Source organism: Leptodactylus fuscus, chromosome 7 (assembly GCF_031893055.1).
Source record: "Leptodactylus fuscus isolate aLepFus1 chromosome 7, aLepFus1.hap2, whole genome shotgun sequence".
In the NCBI taxonomy this organism is placed as follows: Eukaryota; Metazoa; Chordata; class Amphibia; order Anura; family Leptodactylidae; genus Leptodactylus; species Leptodactylus fuscus.
This window is the reverse complement of record NC_134271.1, coordinates 113,879,212-113,901,922: the sequence shown is the minus strand read 5'-3', so window position 1 is coordinate 113,901,922 and position 22,711 is coordinate 113,879,212. Positions and strand designations below refer to the sequence as shown.

The window sequence follows — 22,711 nt, the reverse complement described above, 5'->3', positions numbered from 1 at the left end:
GAATACGGCCTCAAAATCCCGACCAAAAAACCCCCTGTGAACTTACCCTTAGGATAGGTTCACATAGAGGAATTTGGAGAGGAATTTGAGGTTGTCTTCTGCCTCAGATACCTCTCCAAATCCTGGCCCTACGGAACGTGCAGTGGACAGCCAACGCAGAGCTTTGGCTTTACAATGTAGATTTACTTGTAGATTAGCCCTGAACACAACGGGGCTAAACATGAGCCTTGTTCTACAGGTTCTGTGGCTGAAATGGCCAAGGAATCTGAAGTACAATCAACCGGAGGCTTTTTTTTTCCCCCCCTCAAGTGTGAAAAATGAAGTAGCCTCCAGCACAGACTCATGTGAAGCAATTTCCTCCTGGAATTTGGAGCAGATTTTGAGGCGGAATCTCATAAGTACAAGACGAAAAAAGTTTCTTTTATGTAAAATACAAAAAAAAAACAACCAAAATAAAATGGAGTAAAATGTGATTTAAAATAAAACTGGAGTTGTTTGGAATTGTGCATCTTTTTAGTTGCAAAAACAGTCCGACAGCAGGACACGGCTACCAGGCCTCTGACAGCACAAGCCGGGGTCTGCTGACAAGTCTGCAAGGGAGCAGCTAAATTAAAATTTAAGAAGCCATGTTTTATTAAAATATTACTGCTTCTAAAAGGAAAACACTAATAATCTCCAAGCATCACCAAAAAGGATTTAAGATTAAAAGCAGCTTATAATTCTAGGAAACCCATGAGACAGTGATGCATAAAAAAAAGGGACGCCTTTAGGATGCCGAGTAAAAGAGAGCTCCTCAGTCAGTACAAAGCCCGTCTTGTGGTTCTGGCACTGATGCTTTATGGAGATCAGAACATAAGTTAACATTTGGATGGGCCTAATTATGAGCCCAAACATGAAGAAATTCATAAAAGGAAGCAGCTACATCAATTCAAGTGGATTAGTCAGGTGATTTACAAGGCCCTATCTGACCCAGGAAGAGAAATGAAGCGGTCTTATATACAGGTTATGATGATATGAAGCAATGTGAGTGAAACAATAAGAAAATCCTGATAGGACTCCCTAAGGCTGGATTCACACGGGGTATTTTGGACCGGAATTTGATGCGGAGGCCGCCTCAGGTTCCGGTCCAAAAAATGGGTAGCCGCAGCAGTCCACTCTGGATTAGGCCCAAACCAATGGGCCTAGTTGAGAGGAGGGAGTGTCTTCAGGCGGATGTCGCGAGACAAGTACTGGCCGGCTACCATTGATTGCAATGGGAGCCATTAATTTGGTCAGGATCTTGAGGCGGACTCCGCCTCAAAATCCTGACCAATACCCTGTGTGAACCTGGCCTAGGGGAGACAGAGTCCTGCTTATCCCGCCCGCACACAGTGATTGACAGCCATCTCTGTACAGGATGAGCTGTCAATCACTTTGTGTGGACGTGATAAGCAGAACTCTTACTAGGAATTAATCCTACATCAGTCCTAAATACCTATATAAATCACAACGCTCAGCTTCTCTTCCTCCATCATATCCAGCTGTCAGATAGGGCAGCGGAGATCGCTTGACAGGTTTGCTTAAAAGCTTAATGCTGACTTAATTGTGGGTCTACCTGGAATATGATAAGTGAGACATGAAATACACACATTAACATGAGACAAGCCATAAAGAAACTGAGAAAATAGCTTATTTTGACATTAGCCTAGACCTTCTAAAAAGCATTCAACGTCTGAGATTTTTTTCTTCCAAGAGAAATGTCAAATTGGGCCAGCGTGGGGAGACTATGACAAATATTTCTTTAGCTCTTATGTGAACTCAACCACACATACACACTATAATTCACAGACTCCTGTAAAACTATGTTGAACAGTCAGCCCAGCGCTACTGCAATCCCGACCCCATCATTGAGCTGTGCGGCATGCTGATCACTAAACTACTCTATTAACTACATTAGGAAATTAGATGGGGAACGCTCGAGATCAGCAAGATCTGGCGCTATCTCTCACGACGTTGTTGGCAAGGCTGTAAGCAAACATTTCTTTCTGTATTCTAGAAATAGCTATGCACTGCAGTTTCTTCCATTATTTCATGGCTTACTAAGGCCCCACAAGAATAATAGGGGTGGTCTATTATTTAAAGAATAGGCTACCCATGCAGATATGGAGAAGAATTTAAAACGGCATTACAATACGTCTGCCAAAGACAAGCAATCCTGTTAAAGCCATTACTACAATAAGGTAACCAGTTTTTTTTCTTTGAGTCCGAGTTCCAGTTTAAGTTTGATACTAGTATATGGCATCGGTATTGCCAATACCTGGGGATACGAGGGCAATGTACATATCGATCAACACCATCAAAGAGAGTCACCATCGGAGGTCACTTGATTAGAAGGTAACCACAATAAATACATAGGACAAACATTTGCATATATCATCGAGGACTTAAAACAATAAAAACCTTAAAAGATGAAAATCAAAAGAACAGCAGAATCAGGAATTGTACAGTGTTTGACTGGGAATGGGGGGGGGGACAAAAACAACAGGAATGTCAACGAAATCAGGGCAGCGGGACAAAAAAAATACGTTGATTTTGGATACTTATTTTAGATCTGGTTATAATTTCCAGTATGAGAGGGAAAAAAAAAAAAAAAAAGACAAATAATGAAATCCGTGACAGGAGCTCTTGCTGGGTCGTTGAAATTTCGGAATATTACAGTATTGCAAAGTCTTCAAGACGAAAAGGCGTATTTAAGGATAATCAGGGAGAGCAGCATAATGACTAAATTTCATATTGCCTTCCAGTGATCTTATGAATCCTCAAAGTGCATTCAGTGCAAGATACGTGGTCATGTCACTTCTGCTGGCTGCAGATAGACATGCCGCTTTAAGACCAGAACTCTTGTTTTTGCTCACAGGTTGTTGTTTTGTAGGTTTTAAGTTTGGTTCTGCATAGCGGAACAGTGCTATCTTGACTCTGGCCTTCCACATCCACATCCAGTAGTGTTCGTTCGCCTATAGGGTGCGTCACATGAACGGGAATAAAACCAGAGAATCCTGGTCTCTCCTCCACTGTGCTCCCACTGCTGCTGGCAAAGCAGGAGTCCATGTTGCTTGGAGTTTCAGTGCATGAACTATTAGCGGGGGACTCCCCGCGGTTTCTGCTTGGGGATACAAACCACCAAGAGTCAAGTCTCTGTTTATTAGTGGAAGGTCGTGGTCTGGGAACAAATTCTAAAGTTTTGGGTCTCTCCAGTGTAGAATCTTGCTGAGCATTCCAGCGACGTGGAGTTGGGGGAAACACCAAATTAGGGTCTGGAAGACGGGGAACTTCTTGTGGATCTCGATTCGGAGACATAAGATCTAAATCAAGAGAAACAAGAATTTGAGGATCAGCAGAACCTGATGGAGCCTATTAGAACTCACTGGGGTCTGTTGTTTATGATCAGTGACCTTTGCTTAGGATAGGTCATCAAACTACAGAAGGGTTCCGACCACCAGGAAGTCCATTGACTAGCTGTTTGAAGAGTTTGCAGTGCTCCACTTTTACTACACAGGCCATGCGACATCACATTCATCATTACATTGACCTATGTGACAAAACACAAGCACAGGTATATGTACGGGATTGTGCTGGATTATCAGTGAAGAAGCCACAGTGCTCCTTGGAACGTTGCAGTCTCTTCAAACCAGGTCTGTGTAGTCAGAGATGGAGTTTTTGGTGGAGTCAGAAAAAAACAAAAACAAAAAAAAACAAAACACACACAACTTCAAATTTAACAGGAATACAATCTAGCAAACTTTTTTTTGGCACATAGAGGAGCTTTACTGCTTCTGACCAGCTATGGCTGCCATTTATGAAGGAGTGGTTGGCCTACCAACTCCAAAGCCCTGCTTCAAACTGCTGATCGGTGGGGGTCCAGAGTGTCTGACCCTCTCCTATTTTCAACTGATAACCTTAAGAATGGGTCATCAGTCTTTAAGCCAAGAGAGCCCCTATTAATATCTATATCTCTTTTCAAAACCAAAGTGTGAGCACTATGGAATCTTCAGTATCTGTATAGCACAGCTCTGTCCTGTTCAAGTAAATGGGGCTGAGCTACCTGTATTCCCAGACACAGGGGCTAACACAATGTATGGTGGTTCTGGTCCCTTCAGTCGCCTGATTGGTGGGGGTCTGCCCATTACCGTCAACATATAACTTTACTGCCAGTATCTACGTCTCTACAGTCACCCATTCTATATTTCCAAAACTGACTTTAACCATGTTCAAGTATCAAGAACTGGTCGGAATAAGATAGATCAATAAGACATTACTTACTTGATCCTGAAGAGCTTACTAAGCAATTATTGGGTGAAGTCCCATTACTAATGACCGGAATGACTTTAATGGCACCATCTGAAGGGGTTCTTCTGTGGTCTTGGTGGGCTCGGGAATTTAGAGTCACATGAGTTGGAGTGAGGGACTGATTGGGGTCCCGTTTAAAAGTCTCAATGTGAATGTTCACCAGTGGATTACAGACCACGGGTGCTTGTTCTTCTATGGGAGGGCTAGGCATCTCATAAACTATTATTTCATCACTATCTGAGCGTAGCAGGGAACGGGTAGAATTACATTCAGAAATGGAAGACAGGGACTGCATTGTGATAGATGTTGTTGGCTCTGCAGGATGAGAAGGAGAATCTTCTTTCCGAAAGAGTTTCCTAGAAGGAGGGCTGGTACTTCGCCTGGGACGAGCAGCACGCTGGAATAGGCTCTCCTTTTTTTTCTTCTCTTCTTTTGGTTCAGGTTCATCTTGGCCTAGGTTACATTTACCTGCTTCTAATAGGTCGAAGCCTAGCCCAACAGTGGCAAGAAGAGCTCCACAACCCAAGAGAACCATTGAGCATCTCTTGTGCTGAGAGCCTCGCTTGAGGCTATTGGTGGGAGTAAGCTGTGGAGTGCTCGTAGCGGAGTTCACTGGTGTGGGATTGTCACTGGTATCGCTGAAAGGTCCCTCCACATCTTCTCCTTTGTGGAATGGTATGCAGAGGTAGGATTTGTTTGGAGTGGGTGTTTGGGAATCTTTGACGTCCACCTGATTCACAAATGGGTCAACAGCGCTTTCAGCTTCTTCTCAAAGCAAAGAAAAAAAAAATAAAAAAAAATTATAACTATAATTTTATAGATCGAATATATATATATATATATATATATATATATATATATATATATATATATATATATATATATATATATCTCAGCAATTCATATATCAATTATCAATCATAAAAAAAAAGTTAAATATTTGTACATATAGTATCCACATCCCATCAAGTTGAGCATGAAAGTATGCATAAATGAGCAGTGTAATAAACTGTCACATATATTTAAAAAAAACATAGAATAGCCATCCGCCTGCACCTATCGGGCAGTTTACGTATTGGTCTATGGAGAGGTGAGGGGGGAGAAGTAGGCAAGGTTCATCTGATCCATGACAAAGCCTACACCCCATCAATAATCAGGCGCACCTTCTGCCAGGACATGCGCCTCAGCTGAACTCTATGCTAGCTCACAGCTGGTGTAGATTTCTGTCAACATTTAGTTTGCCATTGAATATGGCACGTCCGTTGACCATTTTAGTTGCAAATGTTGTTTTGACATTGCAAACTGTAGTTATTTTTTTTCTTCTTTCCATCAAATTACTGGTACAGAGTCTTAATAGATATGCCCCAAAATGATTTATCAGCAGAGACAGATCAAAGACCGCAGGAACTTTTAGAACAACATTATATTTAGCTATAAGATGTGAAATGTGTTAATCTCATGTCTATGATGAACAGAAAGACGAATACTTCTCACCGCCAGTCGCTCGGTGCAGTACAAGACAACTCTCATTTTACATACCTGTCTCAGTCACAGTGGTGAACCCAGGTGCAGCAGAAGTTTTCATCGGCTTCCCATGGTTTGATGTATTTGAAGAGCAAGACTTTGAACTTTCTAGCGATATCCTGACGTTAAAGAGAACATATATTTCAATAATGCAAGTTTATATATTATAAAGGATCATTAAATTGTAAGGGGGCGTTCACACTACCATTGCTGTTCGCTCAGCAGTGTCCGTGGTTATTGTCCGTACAAGATTTTAGCACCGGACACTAGCTGGTCAGTTTGCAATTTCCATTCATTTCAATGGGATTTTATCTCGTGTCCTTTAGTGTCCATTTACAACCATGTCCGTTTTTTTCAAATGGACAAAAAAAATTCTACATGCAGGACTTTTCTGTCCATTTGAAAAAAAAAAAAAAAAAAAAAAAACTTTTTTTTTTTTTTTACATTGAGGTCTATGGGCAACGGACAGTATAGCCATCAGTTACTATCCATTTGTGTCCGTTATAATAGTTTTTTTTATTTTTTTTTTAAACGGACACCTGAGCGGACACCAACGGTAGTGTGAACCCTACCTTAGCAAGTATTGACAGTTCTATAGCATTCCCTGCTGGCTTAATGTGGACACATGGCTTGCTCTGGCGATCTGCAGTCTGGGACATCTAATCTTTACACACTTCAGTTATTGAGAACAACTACCCCAAGGAACAGCAATGCCCAATAACTGGCCCATATAAAGATTCATTAAACAGTTCAGGACCAAGCTCTTTCCTTTGGTTTAGGACCAGACACATTTTAAGGGTTTTTTGTTTGTTTGTTTTTTATTTTGCACAGGCTGTTTTGAGGGCCAAAGCATTTTTCTTTGGGTTATTCAAATAATGTTTTACATTTTTTCAAAAATAAGATTTTATTTAATAGTATTTTTTTTATTTTATTTTAACAAATTAACCCCTCCAAATGGTCATAATGGACGTGTGTGTGTTTTAGCTTTCTTTTTTTTTTTTTTTTTTTTTTAATGCCAATTCCCCCTCTATTTGCAGTATTAACTACATTAACCCCATATACAAGAGGAATGCAGCTTCCCATCACTTATTCTAGAACTGAACCGCTCATGTAGTTTCCAGGTTCCTGGCTGTCATAGCAGCTCCCATAGTTGTGTACACAGCGCTCATTGAGTGCTATGTACACAGTGATCAGGAGGGTAGGGATAGTAATAAACCATTCCCTGCCTTCCCTATAAGAGCTTTAGCTGTAGTAAACACCGACTGACACTGCTACAGCTGCACAATTTCATGTAGCTGCTTAACATTCCAAGGATGTATAGAAGAACATCCTTGCAGGGTTAAGAATGTAGTATATATAGTCTATGGGTGGTCCAGATGCTGTGAAAGCAGTTTTCCAGGCTATAAATACTGATGACCGATCTTAAGTCATTAATAAGAGATCAGTGGGGGTCTCACACCAGACCCCATCATCACTCAGTTACTGATACACTGAAATGGAGCAGGAAGCAGACGGCTGTATTCTCTGTGTAGTGGCCCGATCAGGTCAGACTCCCTTTCACCTGAATAAGATCTAAGCTGCAGTGACTTGCTCCATTTTCAATGTATCATCTTCTTATCAATGGGGGACACAGAGGGGGTTAAATCCCCACCAATTTGATATTTATGACCTATTCTTTGGATCAGTCATCAAATTTTTTATTTTTTTAACCCTGGAAGTCCCAGTTCTAGGATCACTGTATGATTGTATATGAAAACATGGAATAACCTAGTAAGAATCCATTACATAAAGGTTTTTACACTACACTTGCCTGTCTTCACCAGCACTGGAGTCTTTACTACCCAACGATGCTGGGGCCCAAGGACGAGATTTTTTCTTTGTCTCCTTTTTTTCTTCGTCTTCACTTTCGTCCTTCTGCCCACCAGTACTTCGATTTCGTGATTTATTGGCGTCTCCTGGAGTCACTTCAGAAGATAAAAAACATGTATTCAGAATAACATGGCACAAAACATTGGCAGAGGCAACTAGTACAAGCCAGTCCTATGTGGAGATTTTAAGAATTTGTTACATCTACACAAAATGTCTCAGGATCCTGAATCTGTACCCAGAGGAAAACTTATGAAGGGTTGTTTTTTTTTAAAAAAAAACCACCTGGTGAGTCGGTGTTTATTCACAGGAGCATAGTTCATCCATCTAAAACTAAATCTATACCTATATTTATACAGCTTAACACAGATGTATTTCTGATCACTTCAGTGTATGACTTCAGAGCAGAATTGCTGCAATGATCCTAATAAATCCAATACCAATGTACAGCACGTTGCAAAGAACAATTTTGTATATTGTAAATTTTCTACACAACCAGTCCTATTGAGCCAGCATAAAAGGTTCTCATATACTGTCAGTAGCCGTTAGCCACAGGCTTGTTCAATGACTAATATTAGAGATGAGCGAATAATATTCGAAATGGCCGTTTCGAATACCTCGCTCCATAGAAATGAATGGACACAGCCAGCGCCAGCCGCTTAACCCCCTGTGCGCTGGCCGCTCCCATTCATTCCTATGGGAGCGTGCTATTCAAAACTTCCGTTTCAAATAGTATTCGCTCCTCTCTAATATTGACTATCCCTCCCAAACCCCATAAAACATGCTGCGTTTTCAATGGTGTCAGGGAAATAAGCCACTGGCTGAAAATTATTCCCAAGTAAAAGAATGGATCAGAAACAATATGCTTCAGTATGCACAATCCTTTCCCCCCCCAACATCTGGTGACCCCATACACATCAGATTTTTAGCCAATCCCATTGAAATAGTCAGGCATGCCCCATTTTTCTGTGAGGGCATGCAACACTTTCTAGTGAAAGTTTCTCATCATAAACTGCATATAGCCATAACATAGTAGCAAGTCAAAATAGGTTTCCAATCTTCCCATTATAAAATCACACTAAGGGTGCATTCACACTGAGTAAACGTTAGCTTATTCTGAACGTAAAACACATTCAGAATAAGCGGCGTCTAAAGCAGCTCCATTCATTTCTATGGGAGCGGGGATATGAGCGCTCCCCATAGAAATGAATGGGCTGCTTCTTTCACTCCGTGCAGTCCCATTGAAGTGAATGGGGAGTGCCGGCGTATACGGCAAGCTCTGCTCATGCCAGAGCGTACACGCCGGCACTCCCCATTCACTTCAATGGGACTGCACGGAGTGAAAGAAGCAGCCCATTCATTTCTATGGGGAGCGCTCGTATCCCCGCTCCCATAGAAATGAATGGAGCTGCTTTAGACGCCGCTTATTCTGAACGTGTTTTACGTTCAGAATAAGCTAGCGTTTACTCAGTGTGAATTCACCCTTAAAGGGGTTATTCACCTACTACAATTGATGGACAATCGACAACTGGATCCCATAGATCACTGGTACCAAGGCAGCGCAGCTCCTGCCATACTGCTCACTCGCTGCACAAACTGTAGTGGTAAGTGTAGGAACTGCAGCGCTATCCCATCGACTTCACCGATACCGCTTGTGTAGGAAGTGACCTGCCTTGATACCGAAGATCGATATTAAAGGCCTATCCTAAGGCTCCATACTTTAATAGGCTCCAGTAATTCTGACATAGTTAGAATATTTTCTCTAGTCTTCCAATCCTGAGCAGTTAGCTTTGGTTCCTGGTATGCTCCCTACTGTCAGGTGGGTGGTTTCTGTCCATAGAAGACAAAACGACGTGATTCTGAGCTCTGACCCTTTTCAATCAAAGCGCCCAGAATCACGCCCCCTTGTGGGAATGCAGTGAAAAGTGGAGCTACCAAACATATCTATATCATCTTGTCTTCGATAAAGCAATAAGATTGGATAGAGGTTATAAAACAGTTTTCAATTATCTGAAATCTCCAGCCAGCAACAAATTTTGCCCACAGCAGCAGCATGTATCCCAAAATACAGGTCCTGGCATTTCCCCATTACAGAGAATATTCTCAATATCCAATTCACTCTTATGTTCCCTCTTATTTTTAGTAACCAATTTTCCTCAATGCAATTACCTGAAAGCCTGAAGGGACAGATAAATAGCCAAGTTAATATTTACTGTCTGTTAAGATGGGATTGGTCTGCACTTTTTCAGGTTGAGATAAGTATTTAATACGATAAAATAATTTAACCATTTATTGCACTCTGAGGCTGGGTTTATATGTTGTACATAACCTAACCAAAGTGCAACCAAGTCGAGGCCACAACCTACATGTTTTCAATAGAAAGCAGTTAAAAGCACTTTTTTTTTTTTTTTAATGTAGATTGTGAGCCCCATATAGAGATCACAATATACATTTTTTTCCTATCAGTATGTCTTTGTAGAATGGGAGGAAATCCAGGCAAACATGGGGAGAACATACAAACTCCTTGCAGATGTTGTTCCTGGCAGGATTCGAACCCAGGACTCCAGTGCTGCAAGGCTACAGTGCTAACCACTGAGTCACCATGTTGCCCAAAAGCACTTTAATTTCGAATAGCTGCACAGTAAACTGCTGGATTGCAGCATTACCACACGGCCACTAAAAAGCGCTACCTTCAGCATTGGGAGGTGGATCTGGGTGTCAATTTCTTTGATGCTCAAAACTACATACACTGTTGCCCTCGGGGTCCTGCTCATGCTGGCGTTGCTCAGATCCCAATGGAGACAGCCTCCATATTTCCAGGAGCTGTTCCGCCTTGGCTGATTTTGGCCATGAAGTCTGGAGAATCACCTCCTCTTTCACGGATCATACTCTTCAGTTTTCTCTGGGGTGCTTCCTTCTTCATTTGAGCGACAGTTCTGGTCTGACACCTGGTTACTGCTGCCTGCGCCAGCTTTGTGGAGATGTCTGGAATCTCCCTCCCTTAAGCTCTGATTTCAGAAGGTGGAGGAGTTACGTTTAATGAAAGATGCTTATTGCACAGCTTCATGACTGTCACCAGGTTTTCATGTGGACAAGGCACTACTGGATAACTTACCAAAACTCCGCTGAATATAAATCTATTATGCTCTTTTATTAGTGGAGACCCTTGGGCTGCCTGTGTCTTTAAGAGGGGTATCCCACTACCCCTATCCAATTTGCATCCCAATGTGTATGTGTAAACCTGGTCTAAAAATGGGATCGATTGTATTAATGTTTCAATGATAAAGAACAATAACCTTGCTTGGTTTTAACATTCCCAATCCTTTGTTCTTCCTGGAGGTCTAGCACTTACAAAGATGCCCGGTCAGTGGTTTCCTTCAAAAAACTATCCATCTGGCTGATCAGAACTTAAAAGTTTTTAGGGAAGTCAGAGGGGAAAGAGCTTTGACCACTGATCATCACTTTTGTTGGAGGGATATCCTGTCAATAAGCTGGCTGGAGGATATCCTGCAACCAGTCCTTCAAGGAGAACAGAATAAAATCCATGGATGGGTACAGAAGATGAAGTGATATCTATGGCAGTCACTCTCATTGTGGCTAACAGACAAGGGTGCTGAATTCCTTTTTTATCAACTCAGAATTTACTGATAAAATATTTTCTCGAAATGAGACAACCCCAATAAATGCAAGCAAAAACAAAAGTGGTTAAAAATATCCGCTTTACAGCATATCAAATAGATAAGAGCTGAAAATGAAGGTCATTCAAGCAATTACACTAAAAATATGTGATGGCATTATTACCATACAATCCGCAGTACTGTCACCAATGTGTGCACAAAGGCTTACTATACACTTTAGCTGTCCAGATACATTGGATTTATTTTTGCTGTGGATTCCGCACTGACTATACAGAAAAAAACTTGCAGAGTAACAGGCAGATTGTGTTTGGTGCGTGTGGGTGCACACAAAAATTGACTTTTTGTAGATTGTGAGCCCCACATAGGGCTCACAATGTACATTTTACCCTAGAAGTATGTCTTTGGAATATGGGATGGAAATCCATGCAAACACAGGGAGAACATACAAGCTCCTTGCAGATGTTTTTTTTTGCCCTTGGCGGGATATGAACACCAGGACTCCAGCGCTGCAAGGCTGCAGTGCTAACCACTGAGCCACCGTGTGGCCCCAATTGGCTACAATTACTTGTCACACACACACACGTTGTCCGTAGCTTTTGCAAACTCCCACTTTACAACGTAAGAACGCAGATTTGGCTACAAGGACTTTACATAGGCGGTTATCCAAAATTAGAAAAACATGGCTGCCACTCCTGTCCATAGGCTGGGCCTGGTATTGCACCTCAAATTATTCACTTCAATAGGGCAGGGCAGCAATACTAGTCTCAATCCACTGACAGGTGTGGTGCTGTTTTTGGAAAACAGCAGCCATGAATTGCTATTCCAACACCACTCCATACCACACTGTAGCAAAGGCATTACTCATATTTGGGATAAAAGTTACTGCACAGAAGTTAATCCAGAACAGACTTCCATCACAAATGCTCCAAAGGCAGATCGGGAGTCGCAGTCTAGAACTAACCAGCGGTACATGTTAATCTTCATTGTATTAAAAAATGAAGAAAGAAAACTTCTCCAAAATATGTAAGTGCACAAAATGTCATTCACAAGCAGCTCAGTAACTAGATCTGCTCTTGTAACCCTGACTGAGCAAGCAGCATGTGACGCTCATGGTGAGTTAAGAGCTGTAACAACCAGTCTTTTGCATGGCTACTTACACTGAATGGCTCGGAGCCGCGGGATAATGGTGGGACTTGCAGGAGGGCTGAACTTGGTGCTAATTAAGCTCTTCCTTTTGTCCATGGTAGGGGAAGCCTGTACAGTGAACTTGTGTTGGAAATCTGTAAAGCACATCATAAAGCATAGACAAGACATCAGTGGCTTTGTGGGTCAGGAGTAGAAACGCATCTTAAAAACAGACCACCTTTCTGACAAAATAATAGCAACATCTTAAATAAAAATACGATGTTTCTACAAACAGGATCCCAATACTTAGAGACAGTGTGCACGGTCTCAATAATCCGTACACTGGCGTGGCAATACCTAACACCTGCACTCTGCAGCTCCCTGCCAAGGGGCCCACAGGTAACACAAACATAAAACAGCCGCATCCATAGGTTGCCAAGAATGCATCAAATGTGTCCTCCATTAAAAGAGTTCTGTGCATTATAGATTCCGCTACCTGAATTTGCACTAAATAATTTCAGCACCTGCAGTGTAAAGTACGGAGTAGCAGTCACTGGAAAAATCAAAGGATGTCATTTATAGGAGCTGCATTGCTTAGAGTAGAGGTCGCGGCATTCCTACTGGAAACCTACGGACTACATGGTTTGTTTACATGTGTTACCCAAAGGCACCATGGAGGTTTCTTTGTGTGATCAGTGTATAGCATTTCCGAAGTTTCCTGGGAAAGTGGACAACCCCATTAATTCAGCGATTAAAACACCTTCTTAAGAGTATTCTCTTCCAATTAATAAAGTATTGGCATTTTGCTAGACTAGGCCATCACCCTATAATTGGCAGGGTTCGACCTCTGGGACTAGATAACCTTTTCGGCACAGTAGAACAATCCCAGAGGTCAGACTCAACAATCATAAAGTGATGACATAACATAGCTATACACCATAGTTTTAGTAGATTGTATTAGCTCCTTAGTAAGGAGGGGAAAATGTACATTGCCCTGTCTTCTGGATACAATAATCAAGGTCATGTCCTTTACTGGTACTTTTATAAGAATTCAACAATAATGCTCTCCCACCATCCCACCACTTTAGTTTTTGCAAACTCAATAAGTTGAAGACTTTTGTGCTAGTTAGTTTCTTAATTTATCTTAAAAGTGAGTCTACACCAGAACTCTAGCATGTCAAAATAGCCTGCAGGTAGACGGATTTAGGTAACCCAACCCCAATGGTGCTGTGCCTTTGTGAATCAGTGCAGTCGCCAAGACATCACTGTATTTGTCAATATGCAAAAGAGCTCTTTGGAGCAACAAGGGGGGTTGCATAGTGTCAAATATAGTGATCTCTCGGGGCCACACGGTGGCTCAGCGGTTAGCACTGCAGCCTTGCAGCGCTGGAGTCCTGGTGTTCAAATCCCGCCAAGGGCAAAAAAAATCTGCAAGGAGTTTGTATGTTCTCCCCGTGTTTGCATGGATTTCTATCCCATATTCCAAAAAAAGACATACTGATAGGGAAAAATGTACACTGTGAGCTCTATATGGGGCTCACAATCTACATAAAAAAAAAATTAAAAAAAAATATAGTGATCTCTCAGCACCAATTCACAAGTGGAAACACCCTATCCTATCTACTGGTAGGGCTGGGTAATACGCAAAGCTTTGATAAAATGCCAGAAGCTGCTATAGTGAGTGCTTCTGAGCTCAGTGTATACAGTATACTCACTGAACACTATAAACCAGTATACCCCAAGGTCCAAAACCCTGCACCACAGCGATGGATGCAGGGAGTCTGTCAGCAGTAAATTGGTTATAAACCTAATTCCAGAACATTGTAGAGATGATTCTACAGTTTCCAAATAAACCTTACTCAGTTATGAGGCTCATTATTATGTAAACTGTCATTTTATTTACTTGAAAATAAGGGAAAAGTGCTTGGGCTTTGATCTCAGCTGTAGTTTCCACTTTCCCTTCTCTTGCATATGGATAAAACCGCAATTTATATGAAAATGGGGCTCCAAAGCTAAACAGACATATTTGGAAATGTCGAATCACCTGTACAAGGTATTGTGATTAGGTTTTTAACCAATTTACTGCTGACAGACTCCCTTTACGTTTGTTCCTAAACAGGAAACTTGGAGAGCACCATTAGAAAATTAGCGGTCTGGCCGCAATGAAGATATATTAATACGTTTATAATATTCATAACATCCCAAGTTGTCCAAAACATAGTGCACTATGAATACAGTAAAGTGAGTTGCACCCAAAGACGCACCTGACGGTAGACTGATAATGTTTCCATCTTTCAGCTTAAGGCGACTCTTCTTGAACTTGCCTTTACGTTTTTTCACCTTGGGTTTCTCTTGACAGAGCTGGTGGATGATTATGTTTAGTTCTCGCTCCAAGATGTCGATTTCCCGCTCTGCTAACTCTTGCTCCCGTCTTCGTAGAAGTTCCTCATGATTCTTCTGCTCTAAGGCTGCCCGGGACAGCTCTTCTTCCCAGCTCCGTAACTCCTAAAAGAAACCATTACTAGTTAGCCTCCATTCTTGCATGCTGAAATAGAACCATATTCACACTGTGCATCGCACATAGAAAAGCAAGTGTCAATTATACCTTTTCCTTTGCCCTGAGCTGGTCAAACATTTCCTGAATCTCCTGCTTCCAGTCTTCTTGCAATGAATGGAAAGAATCTTTGGGCATCTCAAAGAATCCAGATTCCTCTATTGTAGTCAGCTGGAACAGAATGTTTGTAAATGAGGGGCGGCAATGGGGGTCGGGGTTCCAGCAATCTGTGGAAAAGGTAAAGAAAATACACAAATATAGTCAAATTTAGTGACCTGCAAATAAATGGTGATAAAACTGGAAAGCAAATGCTAAGTTATTTGTTAAAAGGAAGCGGTCAGGTGTATTTGGGACTAACCAGCAGGGGGGAATATTTCACTATATAGTGGATGGGCAGGGTTATAACACAGTATCACAAATTGGCAAAAAAACCCAAAACATTTATAAGTATCCTAGAAATGGTCCACCTTTGGGACTTGAATCTACCTCAACGACCCATCCCGTATTCAATGTAAATGCATTGGAACTCCTATACAAGTGAATGGAGACAGCAAAGATATGGGGAGGAGGCACATACCAGAGTGGCATCCATCTCATCCGAGACTGACTCTGAAAACAGTAACTCACCTTCCATAAGTCTTGCAAAGGGTTCTGGACAAGTGGAGGGAATTGGCAGGGCAAGCTTATTCATGGCGACTCCGTATGCAACAGCTAAGCCATCAATCCCCCGGAATGGCACTTCTCCAGTCAATAATTCCCATAGCAGGACTCCATAACTGTAGTGAAGATAAGAAACCCAGGTCACTTCATGTAGGCTCTTGGCCAAGCTCCATCGATCAACATTAAGGCACACGTCAAGCGTAGGTATACACATCTATATAAACAGATAATAAACTGATCATCATAGCATAGTACATTGACTGCCGTGTAAAGCGGATTTAGAAACGCCAGTACATATTCTATTATGTCTGGTACAGGACATCTGCTCTAGAACATGAGGAAATTCAGACAGAATTATTGCTTTCATCAGCAAAATTCAACGTCCATGACCCTGTCACACCGTTAAACACATTTTAAAAGTGATTTTTAGCAAAAAAAAAAAAAAAAAAAAAGTTTTTTTTATCCTTAAGATAGTCAGACCCTCACAATCTAAAAATCGGTCTGTCAGGGCCCCTGCAGATCAGCCGGCCCCTTAAGAGTGCGTTTCCTGGCACGGTTTACAAGGAGCCGCGCACTCCAGGAAACAGCTAACTTGTGGGACTCTCAACAATAAGGCCATAAATTTTAGGTCAGTGGGGGTGTAACTTAAAGGTAGCCCAATCAATTTTAAGAAGGTGGATAACCTAAGGGTTTTCTGTGACCGTAAAATTGAAGTTCTGTCCTCAGGACTCCCAGCACTCCCATAAACGATTGACGGTGGTACGGTGCTTCAGAGCAGACACCTCTATACATTGTGCGGTGACCATAAATGCTACTGCAGCCATCACTTATTAATGTCAATGGGACTGAGGACTGAGCTGAAGTACCCCGAATAGCCAACATATCATGTACAGAGACAGTGGGGATGATGAGAATCAGACACCCCCCAATCTGACATGAAGGACAGACCATCATTATAATAAGTGGCTGAGCCGGGAAACTTCTGTGGCTAGTGGCTAGCTGGGTAAAAAATATGCAAATCTATTCTCCAGGATGTAATTAGGAGAACAGTGCCTCTGTATGCTGCAGCCTCCTTAACATCATGCATGACTCAGTTAATAAGCCTACTATCATGATGCGGATTTAGTGACTGGCTGAGAATTCATTTCCTGTGTTGAGAGGGGTGAGGAAGCAGAGACCAGGGGGCACCAGGATATTAGTGACCCAGTTTGCTTCGTTAGAAATATTATGCAAAAAAAGATCAGCTCGACAACCCCTTTAATGGGTAAGGCCTAGTTCACATTTGCGTTCGGTATTCCATTTGGGAAGTCCACTTGGGGACACCCTGAACGGAATACCAAACACATTGCCAAGCAGTGAGCAATAAAATCTCATGGAACCCATAGACTATAATGGGGTCCGTGCGTTTTCCACATGGTCTCCGCAAAAGTCGTGTAGAGAGGTAAGTAGTTCATGAAGTACTTTTCCATGCGCTGTCCGCACGAGTCATGCGGAGAGAGAAAACACACGGACCCCATTAGTCTATGGGGTCCGTGTGCTTTCACTGCTCACCACTTGTCAATGTGTTCAGTATTCCGTTCGGGGGGTTCCCAAGAGGACTCCCCGAACGGAGATGTGAACCAGACCTTAGTGGAAAAATAAATAAATTATGACCACTCTTATTAAGTGATCTGAATGGTAGATCTACCCAATTATGTAATTGTAAATGGTGGACACATTACGTGTTACCAGCAGTCATACATTGGCTTTACACACAGTACAGATCTTACCTCCACACATCACTGCCTTTTGAGAACATGGAGGAGCGAATAACTTCTGGAGCCATCCAGGCATATGTCCCAGCTGCGCTCATCTTGGTGGTTCTATGCCATTCTCTTGCAAGACCAAAGTCTGTGATCTTTAATATCTTGTTGCTGAGGTCACCATCCTCCACCATCTCCAGAATTAAAACTGTTAAAAAAAATAAAAAATTAGAAAGTCTTATCAAGGGATTGTCTATGTCAACACAGGAATAAATGGTTGCCAGCAGTTTTATCATCACAAAGAATTGCTCACACATACCGAAAGTGGTGATCATGTTTGATACACGTAATACCCAAAGTGGTACACGTATATAAAATAGCGGGAGCACAAACTAACAAATTCACTCAAATGCACATATATCTGCCCCACTGTCACGGGCACAGAGTAGTGCACATGTGCCAAACCTCAGGTGCATGAACATTGAAGCCTAGGTGTACTATCCTGGTGTCAGTATGGAGCTGCACAGGCACCAGAGAAGGGCCCGATCACACTGGCTCATCTTTACAGAATTAGAAACATTGTTTTTTCAATTGTGGCCACGGAGTTAGGACAGATTCATTTAGGTTTAGACACTAAGCCACCAGTCTGTCAGAATGGCTGTGTGCCTTAGCACCCCCAAAACCCCGACAGGTTCCCTTTAACAACAAATGATCACTGTAGATGACACACGCCATCATTATTTGCCAACAAGGCAGTCACGTTTAAAATCTTTGACAGTATGGCTCTGCTGGCTCAACAATTGGTAAGTCACCAAACATTCACTGGTTGCTGAACCATCAATATATATTTCTATCTAATGTGCAATATAATATCCTACTAATATTATAAATGTGAAAGTTTGTGAGTTTGGCGCAGGGATCAGAGTCACTGGGGGTGACATAGGAGAGGAATTTGAGAGGGGGTAAAGGTGGCCACCCAGGAGTTGGGTGCGTGTGCATATCCAGATATGTACCACGGCCAAGACGCGGGTGCAGGCGGATCGTCCCCACCGACTAAGTCGCGGGCAAACGCTAGTAAATTTTTATCCTACTGTGTCAGTCGGTCACCATTAGTATTATATTTGTTTTGTATATTTTGTGTTCCATTTGTAAATCCTCAAATGTAAGGCACCATGGAATTAATATAATAACGTCCAGCACAAGGGAAATAATCGTGCTATATAAATAATAATATCATCATCATCTTGCTAAATTGGCATGATGTTTTAGATTGGGGTCTTCAGAGACTAGGAGAGTAACTGCTTGCAGCACTGGAGTCCTGGGTTCAAACCCAAACAAGGGCAACATCTGCATGGAGCTTGTCTGCTCTCCCAGCGTTTCTCTGGGTTTTCTCACATACCCCAAACAATTACACTACCGTAATGATTTTTACGGTCCGCAAGTTGCTGATCACCAACATAGACACCGCAGATGCCTGTAAAGTTCTATGGGCGAGTCCGTGCAGTGCCGTAATTCACAGCCATTACGGATATGTTCTATAAATTGTGGACCACGGTTGCGGCCCAGCCACACCACGAATAAAATATCCAGTGGTGTAAGAGGCCGCGTTGACTATAATGTGTCCGCAATTGAAAACCCTCAATTGCGGACCATTTGTGGACTTACATTACGGTAGTGTAAGACAAGCCTAACAGATAAGGAATTTAGATTGTGAGCCCTACGTGGGACAATGAGTGATGACAACGTCTATAAAGTACTGTGGTTTAGTCACTGCATAACACTATAGATTTTATAGCCATTGCGCTTGGTATTGCAGCTGAGCCCCTCCATTTGACTGAGCTGCAACAAAGCCATTTGACCAATGGAAGCGATAACCGTTCCTGAAAAGAGGAAATGGAGTTCATATTCCAGAAAACCCCTTTAACATGTTGACAGGTTAGTTCAAAAGGTGACAACCAATAGGGTCGCACTCTGTTGTCACATTAGAAAAAAACGGATGCGACATCTGTTAACAAAAATGCCTAAAGTAAAAGAAACAATGACTGACTCTTCGCTTCTGATTTATCCATATGTGACAGTTTTATCACATGGGTGGAAATGGTCTATAGCAGCAGGCAGGACAGAGAACTTCCTGTGTTATGGCCGCTCGCTCTGTATCCATGTGTATCAGGATTTCTGTTGGCTGTAAAGCGTCAGGCTCAGGAAGACAAAAGCTCTGTGTTGTTGTGGCCTTATCTTTCCCATGAGCCCAGCAGGCCAGGAGTACATGTGATCCCAGCTTTTGTCCTGTGGCAGCACAAGGAATGTAAGGACCTGCTCTACTCCAGAAGACAAGGGATGAGATTACTCCCAGGAATTGTGTGAGGTCCTGGAGCACATGACTGTGTATTCATCTACCCGGCTACAAGCAAAGACTTGTGTCACATCCGCCTAAAACAAAAGCAAGAACTGGATCACGTGCACAAGGCACCTTCTATACAGGAGACACTAGAAACTGACAAAAGTTACAGAAATATTTTTTTATAGCCAACAAAGGCTACAATTTTGAAGCCAACAAACTTTCTAGCACCCTGGTTTGCAGGAGTTGCTCATGAAAGGGTTAATACAGGATTGGACATGGTTGTTTTGGGGCCAAAGGAAGTCGGTCAGCACATTTCACACCACTAAACCAGTTACTCTAATGGAGAGATCACATGAATTTAAAAAAAAAATAAAAATGAATGAGCTTTTCCGAGATTTTTTTTAATATTTACTGGCTATCCTTAAAGAGAACCTGTCAGGTCGGTTTGGGACACTAAACTACCCACAAACCCTTATAGACCAGGGATCAGGTGTCCCAAAACACCACAACACCTTTATACTTAGAAGTCAGAGGCGTCTCATCATAGACAACTCTCTGGTGTTCCCGGCGTCTGCGCAGTCCTTCAGTGAAGCCAGAAACACACACCAGCTTCGTCCAAGGACTGCATACACCTCTGGCTTCAGTGACGAACTGTGTCGGCGTAAGGTGTACAGGGCCAGGGTGAGTAAAGCTTTTTTATTCTTTGTTTGGGCACTTTTAGATTTACAACAGGGTGACTTGGGACACTAAACCAATGGACTGGGAGTTTAATGTTCCAAATCACTGTGACAAGTTCCCACCATCAACATCAGGAGTGTGGGTCTGACACCCAACACCTCCACCATTACCTGACTGCTATAGCACTTCAGAAAGCAATGCAACCGCATCTTGGTTGCCATCACATCCAGCAGTCATGTGGTCCTGCTCAGCCCAGTCCTATTTAAAGGGGCTCTATCATTGGGAAAAGTCATTTTTAGATCGGCTATTCCACACCTACCTTTTGTATGTAAATTGCCTCAGCAGATTGGGAATAAATGCGTTTTTATTCATATATTAATGAGCTTCCACCATGCACCGGAAGTGTCTGTGTGCACTCTGCTCTATGTGTATGTACAGCCGAGATGAGTCCTCAGCACAGCAGCCTCTGCTATACATACACAGAGAAGACAGTGCACGGTGGAAGCTCATTAGCATGTGAATAAAAACGACTTATTCAAAATCTACTGAGGCAATTTACATACAAAAGGTAGGTGTGGAATAGCCTTTCAAAATGCTATGCAAGGATGTGCTTATCTAAAAATGACTTTTCCCAATGATAGAGCCCCTTTAAGAACCTGAACTGCTATATGTTACACTGACACTAGGCATGTATGGAGCTGTGCCTGATGCATAGTGAAGAGGCAGCAACACTCACCTGAGAACCCACTGATCAGTAAGGGTGCTAGGTGTCACAAGTCCCACCATTCTGATATTGAAGACAAATCCTAAAAATAGCCCATTGATACATAGATGTAAGCGAATGCTGAAACCAAGAGTCATCTTTACTGCATCCGGAGATGATGGGCCATTCTAGGCAATCGCCCTACCCTAGCTTCACCAAGGGAACGCTGCATTATTGGCTTAAAGACTCCTTATTGCCTGTGGCCCTAGTTCCGTGGCCACCATAAGGGGAACACAGAGTGCAGAAATGCGTAGAGGGAAGAGTAAGGAGGACACTGTCATGACCTGGTTGTTTGTGTATTTTGATTCGGTTGGGGATTTGATCTGGGCTCCTATGTTCTGCTGGTGGTTGCTTTGCCACTGGAGCATCTGGTTTGGTATTGTGTCAGTCCTCTTAGCATACTTGAGGTTCCAGGAATCGAACCTCAGGTGTTTTATATTGCCATCATCCTATGGGAGGATTCTGGGGCCTTTTTAAGGAAGAGGGCTGGCCCCACATGTTGCCGGTTTTCGTGGTTTACACCTTAGGATTCCTGGCTTAGGAGGAGGATTGTTTTTGGTGAAAGTTCCAACTGATTAGGAAGTGGTGTGAAAGTTGCCTGTTGTGTGTATCTGGTTTGTTCCCTCACACTTCATCTCCACCCTGTCCTTCTGCTCTGTGTGTCTGGCACTTTCTTGTGGTTTGAGAGGTTTTGGGTTCCAGTGTTTTCCCCCTGTCCTGTGTTTACCCTTTCCTCACCTCTCCACTGTCCCTCTCCTCATTTTCTTGTTTTGTGTTGTGCTGCGTGTCCGTTGTCCAGCACCTCCCAGCCCGTTTGTCTGTCTGCAGCTGCACCTGGATTTCTGTAGGGGTCACCACTTTAGAAACCCCAGTCCCTAGCTCTCCTATAGCTCTTGCCCTGTCTGTCTGCTAGGTCATCGTGCTAGAGAGCCAGGAGTTGTCGGGGCCAAGACTAGCTTGGGGACAGCTGACCACCACCCGCAGGCAGGGCCTAGCTAGCCACCGTAGTGCCAGGGATAGTCTCCCTCCCCTGTTTCCTTAGCGGTGCAACCTGCAATCCGGAATCTGGGTCTGGACTCAGACACGAACATAACAGACACACCCTGCTCAAATGCTTGGTCGGTAAACAACCGCTCCCAAACCTCTCCTCCTCTTGACCAATGAGTCTAGACTTCAACGGCACTTACAATGACACTAGAGACCACCAGGTTTTGGACACAGACATAAAGTTTATTATGTTAGCCATGCTAGCGACATAATCACCAATATAGGTAGGATTCCACTTGTTTTAGATGGCCTGTCCAGTAGGGTTCCAAGAACAAAGTGTCCCTCTTTGGAATGCTACATTCTGACGGCGGATCTTTGAAAGACCTTTTTAGTACATATTTTTTATAATACTATTAGTGCCCAAGCTAGGATGTATTCTCTGCTTTTTCCCCGTACAACAGCTAAAGCAAGTAAAATAGAAAGCATAAGAAATGATGGGATAGCTCT

General features: G+C 42.6%; 1 protein-coding gene across 1 annotated transcript in view; it reads right to left on the bottom strand.

Annotated features, from left to right (window-relative positions):
* Window positions 1-2,647: 2,647 nt before the first annotated feature.
* MAP3K9 (mitogen-activated protein kinase kinase kinase 9) overlaps window positions 2,648-22,711 on the bottom strand; it is a 40,432-nt gene continuing 20,368 nt past the window's right edge. The window contains exons 3-11 of the mRNA XM_075282841.1: window positions 17,463-17,643; window positions 15,661-15,809; window positions 15,085-15,260; window positions 14,744-14,984; window positions 12,512-12,634; window positions 7,661-7,814; window positions 5,866-5,969; window positions 4,300-5,091; window positions 2,648-3,341 (exon numbers count right to left, since the gene is read on the bottom strand). Coding sequence (XP_075138942.1) covers window positions 2,866-3,341; window positions 4,300-5,091; window positions 5,866-5,969; window positions 7,661-7,814; window positions 12,512-12,634; window positions 14,744-14,984; window positions 15,085-15,260; window positions 15,661-15,809; window positions 17,463-17,643 — 2,396 coding nt within the window. The 3' untranslated portion in view covers window positions 2,648-2,865. The remainder of the gene's footprint in view (window positions 3,342-4,299; window positions 5,092-5,865; window positions 5,970-7,660; window positions 7,815-12,511; window positions 12,635-14,743; window positions 14,985-15,084; window positions 15,261-15,660; window positions 15,810-17,462; window positions 17,644-22,711) is intronic.